Source organism: Anolis carolinensis, unplaced genomic scaffold, assembly GCF_035594765.1.
Source record: "Anolis carolinensis isolate JA03-04 unplaced genomic scaffold, rAnoCar3.1.pri scaffold_14, whole genome shotgun sequence".
Classification (NCBI taxonomy): Eukaryota; Metazoa; Chordata; class Lepidosauria; order Squamata; family Dactyloidae; genus Anolis; species Anolis carolinensis.
Window position 1 is genome coordinate 1,544,417 of NW_026943825.1, and position 21,120 is coordinate 1,565,536.

A 21,120-nucleotide genomic window follows, 5' to 3' on the forward strand; every position below is an offset into this window, starting at 1 on the left:
TTGGGCCCACATTTAAGTCTTTGGGGATATGAAGCCACAAGAGCAAAGAGCCAAACTCTCTTGAGGGAGATTGGCAATGCCAGGATAGCATTTGCTCACCCCTTTCTTCCTCTACAGCCTGGCTGGATCCATAAATGAACCTCAGAGGAACGGAAAAGCAGAGCACATCAAATAATGTCTATACATAAACACTGCCCAGGACAAAGTTTATTGGGTTCTTGTTTAGAAGGAGGTCTGTTGAGAAACTCCCTGGCTGGATCGCGCCAGCTGTGCCAAGCAGGAAAAAGAGCCATGCCAGGTCCTTGGGAGAAAAAAGCACAAAGAGGGCACCGCAGGTTGCGTCGCTGTCGGAAAAGACAGGGAACATGGGAACCGGATGCCACTCCAGGACAGGTTGGAACCAGCTTAAGTTGCTACTTTCAGATCATGCCAACGGCTACCTGGGTGAGTGCCCTTTGTCCCATTTCTCCCTGTCTCGCTTAAACTTCCTAAAACAAAACTCTCCAAAGAGAAGAAGTCTTATCTGGGTTTTTCTAGGCTTTCACTGCCAGAAGGGACAGAGTGTTTCATCTATGCTGATGATCGTGCCATCACCGCACAAGCAGGGAGCTTGGAAATGGTTGAGTAGAAGCTTTCTGAAGCTTTAGGTGCTCTTACTGCCTATTGCAGGGAAAACAGCTGGTTCCTAATCCATCTAAAATACAGACGTGTGCTTTTCACCTTAAGAACAGACAATCATTTTGAGCTCTGAGGATGACCTGGGAAGGAATCCACTGGAGCATTGCAGCACAACAACATGCCTGGGGGTCACTCTGGACCATGCCCTGACTTACAAGAAGCACTGCTTGAATATCAACCAAAAAGTGGGTGCTAGAAATAATATTGTACGAAGCTGACTGGCACAACCTGTCAGTTGGAAGCCAGCATGAATGTTGCAGTTAATCGCCTTAATTAGCATTGGAAAGGTTCGTCTCTTGCCTGGAGGGCATCCTTTGTTCAGAGTCATTAGCCGTCCCTGGAGCTCCTCTGCCCTCAGAGTGTTGCTTCCCATCTACTGTTCTGATTTTTGAGTTTTTTAATACTGGTAGCCAGATTTTGTTCATGAAAATTCACACTGACTTCCAACTGACAAAGAACTCTTCTCACACCCTGGACTCTCCACAGATATAAATTAACCTTCCTTGCCTAGTTTATCCATACCTCACAACCTCTGAGGATGTCTGCCATAGATGTGGGCGAAACGTCAGGAGAGAATGCTTTTGGAACATGGCCATACAGCCCGGAATACATACAACAACCCATGCTGGATTTCGTTTCACAAAATCACAAGTCGAACACTTCCCAAGTGTCTAGGACTGTGTGGGTTATTATTATTATTATTATTATTATTATTATTATTATTATTATTATTATTATTATTGCATGACACAGCAAACAAGATAGACATGCTGGATTTCGTTTCACAAAATCACAAGTCGAACATTTCCCAAGTGTCTAGGACTGTGTGATGTATTTTCGGATTATGTGTGCAGATCCCAGTAGGGTGGCCTTTTGCAGTTGACAGGTTGTGATTTTGTCAATGTCTATTGTTTCCAAATGCCAGCTGAGATCTTTTGGAATGGCACCCAATGTGCCCATCACCACTGGAACCACGTGTACTGGTTTTTGCCAGAGTCTTTGAAGTTCAATATTGAGGTCCTGATAGCGGCAAGCCATTGATCATATCCTTAGCTGCCATCAGAACAAAGGCAATTCAAGCCAAGATCGAAAAATCAGCTGATGACCCAAAATGCAGACTGTGCAAGGAAACCGACGAAACCATGCATCATATCCTCAGCTGCTGTAAGAAAATCGCACAGACAGACTACAAACAGAGACACAACTATGTGGCCCAAATGATCCATTGGAACTTATGCCTCAAGTCCCACCTCCCAGCAGCAATGAACTGGTGGGATCACAAACCTGCAAAAGTCTTGGAAAATGAGCACGCAAAGATACTGTGGGACTTCCGAATCCAGACTAACAAAGTTCTGGAACACAACACACCAGACATCACAGTTGTGGAAAAGAAAAAGGTTTGGATCATTGATGTCGCCATCCCAGGTGACAGTCGCATTGACGGAAAAACAACAGGAAAAACTCAGCCGCTCTCAGGACCTCAAGATTGAACTTCAAAGACTCTGGCAGAAATCAGTGCAGGTGGTCCTGGTGGTGATGGGCACACTGGGTGCCGTGCCAAAAGATCTCAGCCAGCATTTGGAAACAATAGACATTGACAAAATCACAATCTGCCAACTGCAAAAGGCCACCCGATTGGGACCTGCAGCATCATCCGAAAATACATCACACAGTCCTAGACACTTGGGAAGTGTTCGACTTGGGATTTTGTGATACGAAATCCAGCATATCTATCTTGTTTGCTGTGTTAAAATAATAATAATAATAATAATAATAATAATAATAATAATAATAATAATAATATATCACACAGTCCTAGACACTTGGGAAGTGTTCGACTTGTGGTTTTGTGAAACAAAATCCAGCATATCTATCTTGTTTGCTGTGTCATACAACGTCATTGTGTCAATAATAATAATAGTAATAATAATAATAATAATACATCACACAGCCTAGACACTTGGGAAGTGTTCGACTTGTGATTTTGTGATATGAAATCCAGCATGTCTATCTTGTTTGCTGTGTCATAATAATAATAATAATAATAATAATAATAATAATAATAATAATAATAATAATAATAAATCACACAGTCCTAGACACTTGGGAAGTGTTCGACTTGTGGTTTTGTGATACGAAATCCAGCATATCTAACTTGTTTGCTGTGTTAAAATAATAATAATAATAATTGTTATTATTGTATGACACAGCAAACAAGATAGACATGTTCGACTTGTGATTTTGTGATACGAAATCCAGCATGTCTATAATTGTTGTTGTTGTTATTATTATTATTATTATTATTATTATTATTATTATTATTATTATTATTAAATGAGCCCTCATCTATCTTACTAGTAGCCAAACAAGCAGATTTTGGATACTCCAGCTTGGGGAACATAGGGGAGCCTTATTGCTAGGACTTCAAAAATATTCTTCACAAGGAAGCTTTTATGAGCAGGAGGAGACGGCATCCTCCGGTGAAGAAAGCCCAAAAACGGGGGTGATCCATGTCAATGCCTTGCTTGAGAGCAATGGGTTGGAATCACTGGTCTATTTTTGAGGACTTCCCCTTGAGTTTAGGCCTCTGTGAACTCCAGGATGGGTCCCAGACTCACCTTTCTGGCAGTTGTGGGAGGTCCAGCAGCGATATTCCATCTGCCCCGTGAGGCCCTTCTGGGTCTGGACGCAGGGCTTCTCCACACCCAACATGCCCGGACACACGTCGGCACACTCCTCCACGGGCTTGTTGTGCAGGATGATGTTGTGCTCCAGGGAGTGAAGGGGCTGGAGGAGGCTCCAGTCGATGGTGGAGATGTGGCAGAGCTCTTGGTTGCGCTCGATGCGCACGGAGCCGTTCAAGATGTTGGTGAGGCTGAAGAGGCCGATGTCGCGCAAGTGGGGCATCTCGAAGATGACCAAGGCGTAGTTGAAGAAGAGGCTGGTGCCTCGGATGACCGCCAGGTTGGGGAAAAGGTCCCGCAGGCTCTCCAGGCCGTAGACTCGGAAGAGGAGAAGATACTCTGTGATCATGACCAAGCGCGGGAAGCTGAGCGGCTGGAAGTCCTCGCTGCTGCTGGTGAACATCAACAGGATCTGCAAGTTGCCCTCAATGATGGTGCAGTTCTCCAGCCGTCGAAGCTGGGAGACATCCACGCGGATATCCAAGCTGTCGCAGACTAAAGGGTGGATGGAGAAGGGAAGAGATTAGCACTGAATAGCCTTTGGTTCAAATTGTCCACATGCAGAAAGGAGGAGACCATGGAAATGAACAAAATCTGGTCACCAGTAAAGCCTCACTTATCCAACATAAACAGGCCGTTAGAAGCTTGGATAAGCGAATATCTTGGATCATAAGGAGGCATTAAGGAAAAGCCTATTAAACATCAAATTAGGTTATGATTACAGCAGAGTCTCACTTATCCAACATAAACAGGCCGTTAGAAGCTTGGATAAGCGAATATCTTGGATCATAAGGAGGCATTAAGGAAAAGCCTACTAAACATCAAATTAGGTTATGATTACAGCAGAGTCTCACTTATCCAACATAAACAGGCCGTTAGAAGCTTGGATAAGCGAATATCTTGGATCATAAGGAGGCATTAAGGAAAAGCCTATTAAACATCAAATTAGGTGATGATTTTACAAATTAAGCACCAAAACATCATGTTAGACAACAAATTTGACAGAAAAAGTAGTTCAATACACAGTAACGTAATTACTGTATTTATGAATTTAGCACCAAAACATGGCAACATTGACTACAAAAACAATGACTACTAAAAGGCAGACTGCCTTGGATAATACAGAACCTTGGATAAGTGAAGCTTGGATAAGTGAGACTCTACTGTATTTTAAAAACAACTCTAAAATCAGGACAAGTAAATAAAGAACAATACTCAGAAAATAGAAATTCTAGACAGGAAAATATCAGGGATCACTAACACCTCCCAACAAAGGATTCCCCCAGACAGGAAGCAGCCAGGCTTTGAAGCTGCAAGGCCTTTCAATACTAATCAAGCTGGCCAATTGAAACATTCACACTTGCCTCCCACAGACAAGAGTTCCTTCTTCCACCCTGGACATTATTCCACAGATACAGTAGAGTCACACTTATCCAACATAAACGGGCCGGCAGAACATTAGATAAGTGAAAATATTGGATAATAAGGAGGGATTAAGAAAAAAAACCTATTAAGCATAAAATTACATTATGATTTTACAAATTAAGCACCAAAACATCATGTTATACAACAAATTTGATAGAAAACGTAGTTCAATACACAGTAATGCTAGGTAGTAATTACTGTATTTACGAATTTAGCACCAAAATATCACGATATATTGAAAACGTTGACTACAAAAATGCATTGGATAATCCAGAATGTTGGATAAGTGAGACTCTACTGTATTGTAAAAAAAACTCTAAAATCAGGACAGTAAATAAAGAACAACACTCAGAAAATGGGAATTCTAGACAGGAAGCAATCAGGGACAGCTAACACCTCCCAACAAAGGATTCCTCCAGACAGGAAGCAGCCAGGCTTTGAAGCTGCAAGGCCTTTCAATACTAATCAATTGAAACATTCACACTTGCCTCCAACAGACCAGAGTTCCTTCTTCCACCCTGGAAATTATTCCACAGATATATGAACTCCACTTGCCTGGTTTCCAACAGACCTCACAACCTCTGAGGATGCCTGCCACAAATGTGGGCGAAACGTCAGGAGAGAATGCTTCTGGAACTTGGCCAGACAGTCCGGGAAACTCACCGCAACCCAGCAAAGCTTAATTTTGCCATTTGATACAAGGGGTGCCATCATAGTGTGTTGCATACTTATAATGGGAGTTGGAAAAAGAACATGGAAATGTGACTGAACGAAATATTGTGTTACTTTATGCAGTAAAGCTTTAAAAAGCAATTTTTAAAAATCCTAGGAGCGGCTTATTCTCTGTATGGCACCTGCTCTCCACTTGTTCTCAATGAGCAGATGCCAGGCTCTCCTGGCAGGAGAGCAAATACATAAGAGAGAGCCCTTCCGACATGGGATTTCATGACCCGAAGAGGGATCGGTGGAGGCGGCATTTGCTGTAGTATTTGCACAAGGTCAATGAGGCCAGACTCATTTGCTCTATATGTGTTGCAGAGAAAATAGAGGGGATAAAGAGGAGGAAAGCCAGCAAAAAAAAAACACAGCAAGGAAGTGGGCTAACTGGGAGACTTTGAAGGGTGGGCTTACGGGGAGATGGTGGCGGGATAGAAAAATAAAGTATTGTTATTATTATTATTACTATTATTATTATTCTGCCAGTCCCCCCAACCAACGCTGTCCAATGCTGTAGGTGCTGAATGGTTGCAAGGGGAGATGGTGGCGGGATAGAAAAATAAATTATTATTATTATTATTATTATTATTATTATTATTATTCTGCCAGTCCCCCCAACCAATGCTGTCCAATGCTGTAGGTGCTGAATGGTTGCAAGGGGAGATGGTGGCGGGGTAGAAAGATAAAGTATTATTATTATTATTATTATTATTATTATTATTATTATTATTATTATTATTATTATGAGCCTCCCCGAGTCCCTGCAGGGGGATGGTGGTGGGATAGAAAAATAAAGTATTATTATTATTATTATTATTATTATTCTGCCAGTCCCCCCAACCAATGCTGTCCAATGCTGTAGGTGCTGAATGGTTGCAAGGGGAGATGGTGGCGGGGTAGAAAAATAATTTATTATTATTATTATTATTATTATTATTATTATTATTATTATTATTATTATTATTATTATTATGAGCCTCCCTGAGTCCCTTCAGGGGGATGGTGATGGGATAGAAAAATAAAGTATTATTATTATTATTATTATTATTATTATTATTATTATTATTATTATTATGAGCCTCCCCGAGTCCCTGCAGGGGGATGGTGGTGGGATAGAAAAATAAAGTATTATTATTATTATTATTATTATTATTATTCTGCCAGTCCCCCCAACCAATGCTGTCCAATGCTGTAGGTGCTGAATGGTTGCAAGGGGAGATGGTGGCGGGGTAGAAAAATAATGTATTATTATTATTATTATTATTATTATTATTATTATTATTATTATTATTATGAGCCTCCCTGAGTCCCTTCAGGGGGATGGTGATGGGATAGAAAAATAAAGTAGTATTATTATTATTATTATTATTATTATTATTATTATTATTATTATTAGCCTCCCCGAGTTCCTTCGGGGAGATGGTGGTGGGATAGAAAAAAAAATTATTATTGTTGTTGTTGTTGTTGTTGTTGTTGTGAGCCTCCCCGAGTCCCTATGGGGAGATGGTAATAAAGTTATTATTATTATTATTATTATTATTATTATTATTATTATTATTATTATTAGCCTCCCCGAGTCCCTTTGGGGAGATGGTGGTGGGATAGAAAAATAAAGTATTATTATTATTATTATTATTATTATTATTATTATTATTATTATTAGCCTCCCCGAGTCCCTTCGGGGAGATGGTGGCAGGATAGAAAAATAAAGTATTATTATTATTATTATTATTATATTATTATTATTATTATTATTATTATTATTATTATTATTATTATATTATTAGCCTCCCCGAGTCCCTACGGGGAGATGGTGGCAGGATAGAAAAATAAAGTATTATTATTATTATTATTATTATTATTATTATTATTATTATTATTATTATTCTGCCAGTCCCCCCAAAAGCTCCCTTGGGAAACAGCCTATTTGTCCAACTGTTTAAACAGCGCCAGGCGGACTCTGATGCCAGTGGGTTTGGACAGCCAACAAGGACGCCACTAGAAAATATTTGCTCATTGTTCCCATTGATCTGTGTTTGCTCAGCCTAAGGAAAAGGACAACGGAGGGAAGGGGCTGGAGGAAGACCCCGTGGTTTCTGTGTTTCAAAAGGCATGAGAAAAGTGGCATTTTGAGACAAGGAGATGCCCAAGTGGGCCCTACAACTGATGCATAATTTCCAACACTTTTATTTCCTTCCTATTTATCCTACCACGCATTATCCCAGCCGTCTCTCTGACACTTGTCTATGCACTTTATCAAAAGCCCTTGGAATTATGTATTTTCTTGCGCTCGGCCCTTTTATTCATAATGGTGATGTTGATATTATTGCCTTAACTTACTGTATATACTCGAGTATAAGCCTAGTTCTTCAGCCCTTTTATAAGGGCTGAAAAAACTCCCCTCGGCTTATACTCGAGTGAGGGTCCTGACCGGCTTCTATTCAGGTCAGCTTATTCTTGAGTATATTATTATTATTATTATTATTATTATTATTATTATTATTATTATTACTATATTTTTATAACCCGCCCCATCTCCGCAAAGGGACTCGGGGCGGCTTACATGGGGTCAAGCCCAGGCCAAACAAGCAATACAAAACACAACAATAAAACAAATCAATCAACAATAAAACAAATCATAAAACTAATAAAGTCACGTAAAACAGACATACAGTAGAGTCTCGCTTATCCAACGTAAACGGCCCAGCTGAACGCTCAAAAGCGAATATGTTGGATAATAAGGAGAGATTAAGGAAAAGCCTATTAAGCATCAAATTAGGTTATGATTTTACAAATTAAGCACCAAAACATCATGTTAGACAACAAATTTGACAGAAAAAGTAGTTCAATACGCAGTAATGCTATCTTGTAATTACTGTATTTACGAATTTAGCACCAAAATATCACGATATATTGAAAACATTGACTACAAAAATGGCTTGGATAATCCAGAAGCTTGGATAAGTGAGCGTTGGATAAGTGAGACTCTACTGTATATTGAAAACATTGACTACAAAAATGGCTTGGATAATCCAGAAGCTTGGATAAGTGAGTGTTGGATAAGTGAGACTCTACTGTATATTGAAAACATTGACTACAAAAATGGCTTGGATAATCCAGAAGCTTGGATAAGTGAGCGTTGGATAAGTGAGACTCTACTGTATATTGAAAACATTGACTACAAAAATGGCTTGGATAATCCAGAAGCTTGGATAAGTGAGCGTTGGATAAGTGAGACTCTACTGTATATTGAAAACATTGACTACAAAAATGGCTTGGATAATCCAGAAGCTTGGATAAGTGAGCGTTGGATAAGTGAGACTCTACTGTATATTGAAAACATTGACTACAAAAATGGCTTGGATAATCCAGAAGCTTGGATAAGCGAGGCTTGGATAAGTGAGACTCTACTGTATATACCAGGGGTCCTCAAACTTTTTACGTGGAGGGCCGTTTTATGGTTCCTCAGATTGTTGAGGGGCCGAAGTATCATTTGAAAACAAAAACAAAAACGACCAAATCCCTATGCACACTGCACATGCCTTATTTGTGGTGCAAAAAACCCTCCCAGCAACAATTATTTATTTACTACATTGATACCCCACCCTCTCTCACCCTGAAGGGGATTCAGAACGGCTTACAAGTTGTATGTACATACAATATATTATATTATTAGCATAGCACAATATTAGCATTATATATTACTCTATTGTACTATACCATTATACTGTAATATTAGTAATATTACATTTAATATATAATATATAGTTAATATTATTATATTATACAATATTATTATATTTTATTATTATTATTAGCCACCCTGAGTCCCCTATTGGGTGAGAAGGGCGGGGTAGAAATATTGCAATAAAAAAATAAAAAAATAAGTATTATACTGTATTACATTATAATATTATTATCAATATTATATATATACACAATATATTATATTGCCAAATTATTCATTTACAATATTTCATTTACAATATTTGGCTAAGATCAAGTGTAGTATCTGTTCTTATCAGTTTAATATTAGTAAATGAAAGAACAATACAATATTTAAAAATAAAAACAATTTTAACCAAATACTGTAAACTTATCAGGATTTCAGTGGGAAGTCTGGGCCTGCTTCTGACCAATGTCAAGTAGGATTGTTATTGTTGTGTGCCTTTAAGTCATTTCAGACTTTGGGCGAGCCTAAGTCTAAAACTGAGGGCGGGGGCCAGGTAAATGGCCTTGGAGGGCCGCATCCAGACCCCGGGCCTTAGTTTGGGGACCCCTGGTATATACAATATGTTGTTATTACAGTAGAATCTCGCTTATCCAACACTCGCTTATCCAACGTTCTGGATTATCCAACGCATTTTTGTAGTCAATGTTTTCAATGCATCGTGATATTTTAGTGCGAAATTTGTAAATACAGTAATTACTACATAGCATTACTGTGTAATGAACTACTTTTTCTGTCAAATTTGTGGTATAACATGATGTTTTGGTGCTTAATTTGTAAAATCATAACCTAATTTGATGTTTAATAGGCTTCTCCTTAATCTCTCCTTATTATCCAACATATTTGCTTATCCAACGTTCTGCTGGCCCGTTTATGTTGGATAAGTGAGACTCTACTGTATTATATATTACTAGCTGTGCCCAGCCAGGCGTTGCTGTGGTGAAGTATGGTGGTATGGGAAATAAAGTATTGAGGAATTGGTGGTAGTTAAGGTAAAGGGTCCCCTGGGCTGAGTGGGTTGCTAGGAGACCAAGTGAGTGGAGCTTAGCCTTCTAACTGGCAGCAATTGGATAAAAACAATTATTCCTCTCCCTCTAATTAGGACTTTGTTTTTCTTTTCTTTTCGTTGTATCAACCTAGAGGCATGGATGAGGGGTTGTGATGTCAATTTTCGAGGTTGTGGGGTGTTTACTTTTGTTGTTTTGTCCGCTGCCGTGATGCCATCACTCTTTTATATATATAGATTGTTAATTATATTATATGCTTCCCTGAGTCATGCCGCAGTCTGGTGCCATCCGTGCCGTGTGCGCATTAGTCTGTGAAACCTGAAGCCAAATGATCTCCTCAAGAGCATCCTACCAACCCGCCCGAGGCCCAAAGTGGGATTTACTATAAACACTGAGAGCAAACTCTGTAATCTCAGCTCAAACCCCAAACATTCCACCAGACAACAGAAGAAAACTGCTGAAGACTCGTTGGTGAGAGCACATCGGGAGGGTGGGCCAAAGAGGGGCACATTTCTTGCGCATAATTTCAGTAAGGCCTTCGACAAAGTCCCCCACGACCTTCTGGCAAACAAACTAGTAAAATGTGGGCTAGACAAAACTACGGTGAGGTGGATCTGCAATTGGCTAAGCGAACGAACCCAAAGGGTGATTCTCACCAATGCGTCGTCTTCATCATGGAAAGAAGTGACAAGTGGAGTGCCACAAGCAGGGCTCCGTCCTGGGCCCGGTTCTGTTCAACATCTTTATTAACGACTTAGACGAAGGGTTAGAAGGCACGATCATCAAGTTTGCAGACGGGACCAAACTGGGAGGGATAGCTAACACTCCAGAAGACAGGAGCAGAACTCAAAACGATCTTGACAGACTAGAGAGATGATTGGCCAAGGCGTCGTCTTCATCATGGAAAGAAGTGACGAGTGGAGTGCCACAAGCAGGGCTCCGTCCTGGGCCCGGTTCTGTTCAACATCTTTATTAACGACTTAGACGAAGGGTTAGAAGGCACGATCATCAAGTTTGCAGACGACACAAAACTGGGAGGGATAGCTAACACTCCAGAAGACAGGAGCAGAACTCAAAACGATCTTGACAGACTAGAGAGATGATTGGCCGAAACTCACAAAATGAAGTTCAACAGGGACAAATGCAAGAGACTTCACTTCGGCAGAAAAAATGGAAATCAAAGATACAGAATGGGGGACGAGGCCTGGCTTGACAGCAGTACGTGTGAAAAAGACCTTGGAGTCCTCGTGGGGAGGAAGGTGAACATGAGCCAACAATGTGATGCGGCTGCTAAGAAAGCCAATGGGATTCTGTCCTGCATCAATAGGGGAATAGCGTCTAGATCCAGGGAAGTCCTGCTCCCCCTTATTCTCTTCTGCCTTGGTCAGACCACACCTGGAATCACACTGGGTCCAATTCTGGGCACCACAGTTGAAGGGAGATGTTGAGAAGCTGGAAAGTGTCCAGAGGAGGGTGACTAAAATGATGAAGGGTCTGGAGAACAAGCCCTATGAGGAGCGGCTGAAAGAGCTGGGCATGTTTAGCCTGCAGAAGAGAAGGCTGAGAGGAGACATGACAGCCATGTACAAATACGTGAAGGGAAGTCATAGGGAAGAGGGAGGGAGCTTCCTTTCTGCTGCCCTGCAGACTAGGACACAAGGGAACAAGGGCTTCAAAGTACAGGAAAGGAGATTCCACCTGAACCTCAGGAAGAACTTCCTCACTGTGAGAAGGGCTGTTCGGCAGTGGAACTCTCTCCCCCGGGCCGTGGTGGAGGCTCCTTCCTTGGAGGCTTTTAAGCAGAGGCTGGATGGCCATCTGTCGGGGGTGCTCTGAATGCGATTTCCTGCTTCTTAGCAGGGGGTTGGACTAGATGGCCCATGTGGTCTCTTCCAACTCTACTATTCTATGATTCTATGATTCTATGATAATGTTTGGATGCCCAAGCCCACAGGGTCCAAAGCAGTGCCAGGGGGTAGCCAAGGATTCTGATGCACTTGCCTTTTGAAGCACCATGCAAATGCACTCTGTGGTTTGTGCATCGTCCCCAGATACTAATCCAGGGGTCCCCAAACTAAGGCCCGGGGTCCGGATGCGGCCCTCCAAGGTCATTGACCTGGCCCCCGCCCCCAGTTTTAGACTTAGGCTCGGCCAAAGTCTGAAATGACTTGAAGGCACACAACAACAACAACAATCCTACTTAACTTGACTATCTCATTGGGCAGAAGCAGGCCCACACTTCCCACTGAAATCCTGATAGGTTTATGTTGGTTACAATTGTTTTCATTTTTAAATATTGTATGGTTCCTTCATTTATTAATATTGTGCTATGGTAATAATATAATATATTGTGTATACATATAATATTGATAATAATATTATAATGTAATCTATATATATATAAGGGTAATGAAATGTCGGCCTAGGACAAAACAACAAAACTACACATCCCAGAAACACCTAACTTGGCAGCACAACCCCTCATCCATGCCTCTACATTCATACAACAAAAAGCTCCAGCTACTCCAGAAAACAGCCAGGCTTTGAGACTGCAAGGCTATTCACTGCTATTCCACCTGGCCAACAAAGGATTCCCATAAGCCACAGCAACACGTGGCCGGGCAAAGCTAGTACAATATAATACTTATTTATTTATTACAGTATTTCTACCCCGTCCTTCTCACCCAGTAGGGGCCTCAGGGCGGCTAATAATAATAATACAATGTAATAATATTGTATAATATAATAATATATTATATGTAATATTACTAATAATAATAATATGCTGTAGTGGTATAGTACAATATAGCAATATATAATGCTAATATTGTGCTATGCTAATAATATAATATATTGTATGTACATATTTATTATTTATTTATTTATTTACAGTATTTATATTCCGCCCTTCTTTCTCACCCCGAAGGGGACTCAGGGCGGATTACAATGAACACATATATGGCAAACATTCAATGCCAACAGACAAACAACATTCAGTTTAGACAGACACAGAGGCATTTTTTAACATCTTTCCAGCTTCACGATTCTGGCCACAGGGGGAGCTGTTGCTTCACTGTCCACTGGTGGCTGTTCTTCCTCATTCCTTTCCTCGTGTTTTGCTGGCAGTTTTATGGTGTTGTAAATTAGTTAAATTAGCCTCCCCGCATAAAGCGTACTTAAATTTTCCCTACTTGATGCATGCAACTGTCTTTCAGGGCTGCATAGGTCAACAGCAAGCCGGGGCTATATTTTTTTAATGGTCGGAGGCTTAACCCGACCCGGGCTTCGAACTCATGACCTCTCGATCAGTAATGATTTATAGCAGCTGGTTACTAGCCAGCTGCACCACATACAACTTGTAAGCCGCTCTGAGTCCCCTTCGGGGTGAGAGAGGGGGGAGTATAAATGCAGCAAACAAATAAATAAATAAATGATTGTTGTTGGGGGTTTTTTTGCACTACAAACAAGACATGTGGAGTGTGCATAGGAATTTGTTTTTGTTGTTTTTTTTCAAATGATAATTCGGTTCCTCAACAATCTGAGGGACCATGAATTGGCCTTCCACTTTAAAAGTTTGAGGACCCCTGTACTAATCCATGAAATGTTAATACCATGTTCAACGAAACCTTACAAAACCACTAGATTACGACCGGATAAAGACTCTCTGCTGAGAGAGATCATCCAGAGTTTCGGGGTGCGGTGTCATCTGTACGCAGATGACGTCCAACTCTGTCATTCCTTTCCACCTGTCACTACTAAGGGGGACAGACTAGATATCCCATGCGGTCTCTTCTATGATTTTCTTCTATGAAGCAATCATAGTCGGTTGGCATCTCAGCAGACCACTGAGGCAGGCCACATAAGAACCACACCACTGCCGAAACCAGGGTGGATTTTTCGCCATCTCTCTGTGTTGTTATTCCTGCTCTGTTTGCCAACACAAAAGTTTCTTTTCAACCTGGCCTATAAAACCAACCGGCGTGCACAGGTTACTCTGTCTCCTCTCTCTCTATTTCCTCCCCCATTCCCCATTTTTGAAAAGCCGACTTGTTCAATGTGCACAAACTTTGTTTTGTGCACAAAACTACTAAAACGTTTATTTTTTTATTCATTCATTTATTTACGTAAGCCTCTCTTCTATTTTTCCAATATACCCCACAACTTCTGAGGATGCCTGCCATAGATGTGGGTAAAAAGTTAGGAGAAAATGCTTCTGGAACATGGACATACAGCCCAGAAAACTCACAGCAACCTAGTGATTCTGGCCATGAAAGCCTTCGATGACACATTTTCACAATTTAATCAAATTTTCCCATGTTTTTATGATAGAACCAATTAGGGAATTACATTTAAAACCCAGGAACAAAAACCGTATTACAGTAGAGTCTCACTTATCCAACGTAAATGGGCCGGCAGAACATTTGATAAGCGAATATCTTGGATAATAAGAGGGATTAAGGAAAAGCTTAGTAAACATCAAATTAGGTTATGATTTTACAAAGGAAGCACCAAAACATCATGTTTTACAAGAAATTGACAGAAAAAGCAGTTCAATACACAGTAATGTTATGTAGTAATTACTGTATTTATGAATTTAGCACCAAAACATTGCAACATTGACTACAAAAACATTGACTACAAAAATGCGTTGGATAAACCAGAACCTTAGATAAGTGAGTCTTGAATAAGTGAGACTCTACTGTATTTTTTCACTTTGAAATGGTCAAACAAATAAGTTGTTGTTGTTATTATTATTATTATTATTATTATCATTATTATTACTGTATTTTTTAAAAAATAAGGAAACCATTTGGGGTGTTTTTCAGCAGATCAAAGTCCCTTCCACAGATTTATATCGAATCCACATTGAACTGGATTATATGTCAGTGTGGACTCGGATAACCCAGTTCAAAGCAGATACTTTGGATTATCTGCCTTGATATTCTGGGTTATATGGCTGTGTGGAAGGATCCTTGGTCTGTGACCGGAATAATAAAGTGGTTCTTTTTTCGTGTCAGGAGCGACTTGAGAAACTGCAAGTCGCTTCTGGTGTGAGAGAATTGGCTGTCTGCAAGGATGTTGCCCATAATTATAATATTAATTATTATAATATAATAATATTATTGTTATTTATTATAATATATTATAATAAAATAAAATGAAGACGTTGCCCAGGGGATGCCCGGATGTTTTGGTGTTTTTACCATCCTTGTGGGAGGCTTCTCTCATGTCCCTGCATGGAGCTGGAGCTGAGAGCGGGAGCTCATCCGCGCTCTCCCCGGGTTGTCAGCAACCCAACCTTCAAGCCACAAGGCTTTAACCCACTACGCCACTGGGGGCTCTTAGGTAAAGGTTTCCCCTGACGTTAAGTCCAGTCATGTCTGACTCTGGGGGTTGGTGCTCATTTCCATTTCTAAGCCGAAGAGCCGGCGTTGTCCGTAGACACCTCCAAGGTCATGTGGCCACTGGCATGACTGCATGGAGCGTTGTTACCTTCCCCCCGTAGCAGTACCTATTGATCTACTCACACTCTGGGGGTTGGTGCTCATCTCCATTTCTAAGCCGAAGAGCCGGCGTTGTCTATAGACACCTCCAAGGTCATGTGGCCACTGGCATGACTGCATGGAGCGTTGTTACCTTCCCCCCGTAGCAGTACCTATTGATCTACTCACACTCTGGGGGTTGGTGCTCATCTCCATTTCTAAGCCAAAGAGCCGGCGTTGTCCATAGACACCTCCAAGGTCATGTGGCCACTGGCATGACTGCATGGAGCGTTGTTACCTTCCCCCCGTAGCAGTACCTATTGATCTACTCACACTCTGGGGGTTGGTGCTCATCTCCATTTCTAAGCCAAAGAGCCGGCGTTGTCCGTAGACACCTCCAAGGTCATGTGGCCATAGGCATGACTGCATGGAGCGCCATTACCTTCCCGCCGGAGCAGTACCTATTGATCTACTCACACTCTGGGGGTTGGTGCTCATCTCCATTTCTAAGCCAAAGAGCCGGCGTTGTCCGTAGACACCTCCAAGGTCATGTGGCCACTGGCATGACTGCATGGAGCGCCATTACCTTCCCGCCGGAGCAGTACCTATTGATCTACTCACACTCTGGGGGTTGGTGCTCATCTCCATTTCTAAGCCAAAGAGCCGGCGTTGTCCATAGACACCTCCAAGGTCATGTGGCCACTGGCATGACTGCATGGAGCGTTGTTACCTTCCCCCCGTAGCAGTACCTATTGATCTACTCACACTCTGGGGGTTGGTGCTCATCTCCATTTCTAAGCCAAAGAGCCGGCGTTGTCCGTAGACACCTCCAAGGTCATGTGGCCATAGGCATGACTGCATGGAGCGCCATTACCTTCCCGCCGGAGCAGTACCTATTGATCTACTCACACTCTGGGGGTTGGTGCTCATCTCCATTTCTAAGCCAAAGAGCCGGCGTTGTCCGTAGACACCTCCAAGGTCATGTGGCCACTGGCATGACTGCATGGAGCGCCATTACCTTCCCGCAGGAGCAGTACCTATTGATCTACTCACACTCTGGGGGTTGGTGCTCATCTCCATTTCTAAGCCAAAGAGCCGGCGTTGTCCATAGACACCTCCAAGGTCATGTGGCCATAGGCATGACTGCATGGAGCGCCGTTACCTTCCTGCCAGAGCAGTACCTATCGATCTACTCACACCCTGGGGGTTGGTGCTCATCTCCATTTCTAAGCCAAAGAGCCGGCGTTGTCCGTAGACACCTCCAAGGTCATGTGGCCACTGGCATGACTGCATGGAGCGCTGTTACCTTCCCGCCGGAGCAGTACCTATTGATCTACTCATACTCTGGGGTTGGTGCTCATCTCCATTTCTAAGCCAAAGAGCCGGCGTTGTCCTTAGACACCTCCAAGGTCATGTGGCTGGCATGACTACATGGAGCGCCGTTACCTTCCTGCCAGAGCAGTACCTATCGATCTACTCACACCCTGGGGGTTGGTGCTCATCTCCATTTCTAAGCTGAAGAGCCGGCATTGTCCGTAGACACCTCCAAGGTCATGTGGCCACTGGCATGACTGCATGGAGCGCTGTTACCTTCCCGCCGGAGCGGTACCTATTGATCTACTCACACTATGGGGGTTGGTGCTCATCTCCATTTCTAAGCTAAAGAGCCGGCGTTGTCCGTAGACACCTCCAAGGTCATGTGGCCACTGGCATGACTGCATGGAGCGCCGTTACCTTCCCTCCGGAGCAGTACCTATTGATCTACTCACACTCTGGGGGTTGGTGCTCATCTCCATTTCTAAGCTAAAGTGCCGGCGTTGTCCGTAGACACCTCCAAGGTCATGCGGCCACTGGCATGACTGCATGGAGCGCTGTTACCTTCCCGCCGGAGCAGTACGTATTGATCTACTCACATTGGCATGGGGGCTCTTACGGAATAATAACGTCAATGCATGCCATACCTTCAGGTGTGACCAGCTGGGGTCCCATCCAGAAGATGCTGAGGAAGAGGAGCAAGGCTTCCCAGGAGGCAGGATGAAAGGGTCCTCTCTCCCACCCCATGGTCCACGAAGGGGCAAAAAGGAGCCGGCCCTTGGCTCTCTCCGGGGGACCGTCTGGCTGGACCCGGCCCTGCTCCTGGCAAGGGGTCACCTGTGCTCTGCAAAGCAGGCTGGCATCCTTCCTCCTGGCTGGCACCCTCTGAGCCGCACACCTGTGCGCACGATGGGAGAAAGAGAGAAGCAGAAGGAGGAGGGGCCCTTGCTCAGGTGCCAGGCAGAGCAAGGAGGGGCTCAGTGGCCCCATGGACACCCAACCCCACCAGCACCCCTTTGCATGGGTGTGTTTTTCGATAACTGGGCTGGACCAGTTCCAAGGGATGTTTTCAATTGTTACATTCAAAATATTTAGCCTAACAACTGAAGCGAGATGGGTTTGGCCGCCAGCACGAGCTCCTGGTCTTGTTTGGGAAATAAGAGAGAAGCCTTTGGATAGCAGGGGAGAAAAGGGGGTGAGTGGGGTGCCTCTAAAGCAGGCACAGGCAAATCTCGGCCCTCCAGGTGTTTTGGACTCCAACTCCCATCATTAACAGCCAGTAGGCTGTTAAAGGTAAAGGTAACGGTTTCCCCTGACGTTAAGTCCGGTCGTGCTTACAAATTAAGCACCAAAACATCATCTATATACAGTAGAGTCTCACTTATCCAACACTCGCTTATCCAACGTTCTGGATTATCCAACGCATTTTTGTAGTCAATGTTTTCAATACATCATGATATTTTGGTGCTAAATTCGTAAATACAGTAATTACTACATAGCATTAATGTGTAATGAACTACTTTTTCTGTCAAATTTGTTGTATAACATGATGTTTTGGTGCTTAATTTGTAAAATCATAAGCTAATTTGATGTTTAATAGGCATTTTCTTAATGTCTCCTTATTATCCAACATATTCGCTTATCCAACGTTCTGCCGGCCCGTTTATGTTGGATAAGTGAGACTCTACTGTATATAAAAGAGTGATGGCATCACGGCGACCCACAAAACAACAAAACTACAGGCCCCCCAACCTCGAAATTTGACAACACAACCCATCATCCACGCCTCTAGGTTGATACAACAAAAAGAAAAGAAAAATAAAGTCCTAATTAGAGAGAGAGGAATAATTGCTTTTATCCAATTGCTGCCAGTTAGAAGGCTAAGCTCCTCCAACTTGGCCGTGATGCCATCACTCTTTTATATATATAGATTATTATTATTAGCCACCCTGAGTCCCCTATTGGGTGAGAAGGGAGGGGTAGAAATACTGTAATAAATAAATAAATAAATAAATAAATATTATATTGTATTACATTATAAGATTATTATCAATATTATATGTATACACAATATATTGTATTATTAGGATTGCACAGTATTAGTAAATTAAAGAACAATACAATATTTAAAAATAAAAATAATTTTAACCAACATACTGTGTAAACCTATCAGGATTTCAATGGGAAGTGTGGGCCTGCTTCTGGCCAATGAAATAGGCAAGCTAAGTAGGATTGTTGTTGTTGTGTCTTCAAGTCATTTTGGACTTTGGGTGAGCCTAAGTCTAAAACTGAGGGCGGGGGCCAGGTCAATGACCTTGGAGGGCCGCATCCGGACCCCGGGCCTTAGTTTGGGGACCCCTGCTCTACTGTATACCGTGTTTCCCCGAAAATAAGACAGTGTCTTATATTATTTTTTGCTCCCAAAGATGTGCTAGGTCTTATTTTTAGGGGAAGTCTTATTTTTCCATGAAGAAGAATTCACATTTATTGTTGAACAAAAAAATGAACATTTATTATATACTGTACAGTAGTTGTCATCACAAACCAACATAACCACACCAGACAAACTATGACTCCTGTCAAGAATTTCTTGTTACTACTGTATAAATATAAATAATATAACATTTTAATATATTATTACCATTATTTCCATGTACAACTGGTATGTACATTTACCGATCCTGCGAGTTCTGGTGTTTTGTTTGGCGGGCGCCGGGCATGCTTCCAAACAAAAACTTGGCAATATGAAGACGCGGTCACCAAATAGAGAGAAGGAAAGAAAAAGAATAGAAAAGAAGTAAAAAAACAAACTTCTTAAAGTAGCAGTGGAAGAGATGGAAGTCACTCTTTTGGATTTTATTACTATATCTGTTTTTGTTCTGTTTATGTTTATATGTTATGTAACTTTCCGTGTCCTTTCCTTTTTTATTATTATCATTACTTCCCTCTCCTCGCCAAGAATATGTTTGGTGTTTTTTCCTTTTTTTCTGCTTTTGTTCGTTCTTTTCTTTTCTCCTCCCCCCCTGTTTTCTCCTTTCACCCTATTTCTCCCACCTTTTTTCTTGGAATGTATGGTTCACACACTCTCACTGTAAACTATAACTGCAAAACCAATAAAAACTATTTTTTTAAAAAAAAGAATTTCTTGTTACTACTGTATAAATATAAATAATATAACATTTTAATATATTATTACCATTATTTCCATGTACAACTGGTATGTACATTTACCGATCCTGCAAGTTCTGGTGTTTTGTTTGGCGGGCGCCGGGCATGCTTCCAAACAAAAACTTGGCTAGGTCTTACTTTTGGGGGAGGCCTTATATTTAGCAATTCAGCAAAACCTCTGCTAGGTCTTATTTTCTGGGGATGTCTCATTTTCGGGGAAACAGGGTAACACAGCACTATTCCCATCCCAATTTGCGCTTCCAGAATTTGCAGCACTTTATCAGTCACCTTGTGTCTACAATATTTATATGGTGCACTTTACCCAGTCTACTTTTACAATCTCTCAGTTTTAATCCATGTTTTTATTAGTTCTTGTTTTTTATTGGCTAATGTTTTATTTTTATTTTTTATTTTTTTTATTGTGCAAGTTGTTGTCTATTGCTGTGTTTTATACTGCTACTGTTTTTATTCGGGCTTGGCCCCATGTAAGCCGCCCTGAGTCCCCTTCGGGGAGATGGAGGCGGGGTATAAAAATAAAGTTATTATTATTATTATTATTATTAGAATCGTAAAAATGAACTGGGCAAAAGTGCTCTAAGTAAGTTTTGTAAACAAAAGGTAGTTAAAAGTGCTGTAAGGACATTACGGAGGAAATTAAGGAAGGGAAATTATGAGAGAGAGTGAAATTCATAGGACTGTTTTTGTTTTGTTGGTTGGTTAGTTACCTTTACTGTATGAGTTTTGTTTGTTCGTGTTTGGCAGTTAAGTTGCAGCCATCACAATGTAGCACAGTGTAGTTTTCGCGCGGCCGGCTACCTTTTCTAGGGCCACGCGCACACCGCGCATGCGCGCGCCGCTCTGCCTCTGCGTTAGCTCTGCCAAGAGCAAGAGCCCCGCCCTTCCCGGGACTACAG

At 41.8% G+C, this 21,120-nt stretch overlaps 1 protein-coding gene across 3 annotated transcripts in view; it reads right to left on the bottom strand.

The window, feature by feature from the left end:
- insrr (insulin receptor related receptor) overlaps positions 1–17,901 on the bottom strand; it is a 49,649-nt gene extending 31,748 nt beyond the window's left edge. For 2 of the 3 annotated variants that reach the window (XM_062965116.1, XM_062965114.1), the window contains exons 1-2: positions 17,686–17,900; positions 3,297–3,857 (exon numbers count right to left, since the gene is read on the bottom strand). In XM_062965116.1, the coding sequence (XP_062821186.1) occupies positions 3,297–3,857; positions 17,686–17,785 (661 nt within the window). In that variant the 5' untranslated portion in view covers positions 17,786–17,900. Of the gene's footprint in view, positions 1–3,296; positions 3,858–17,685 lie in introns of all 3 variants that reach the window. The other variant, XM_062965117.1, reaches the window with a different exon arrangement.
- Between the last annotated feature and the right edge of the window lie 3,219 nt (positions 17,902–21,120).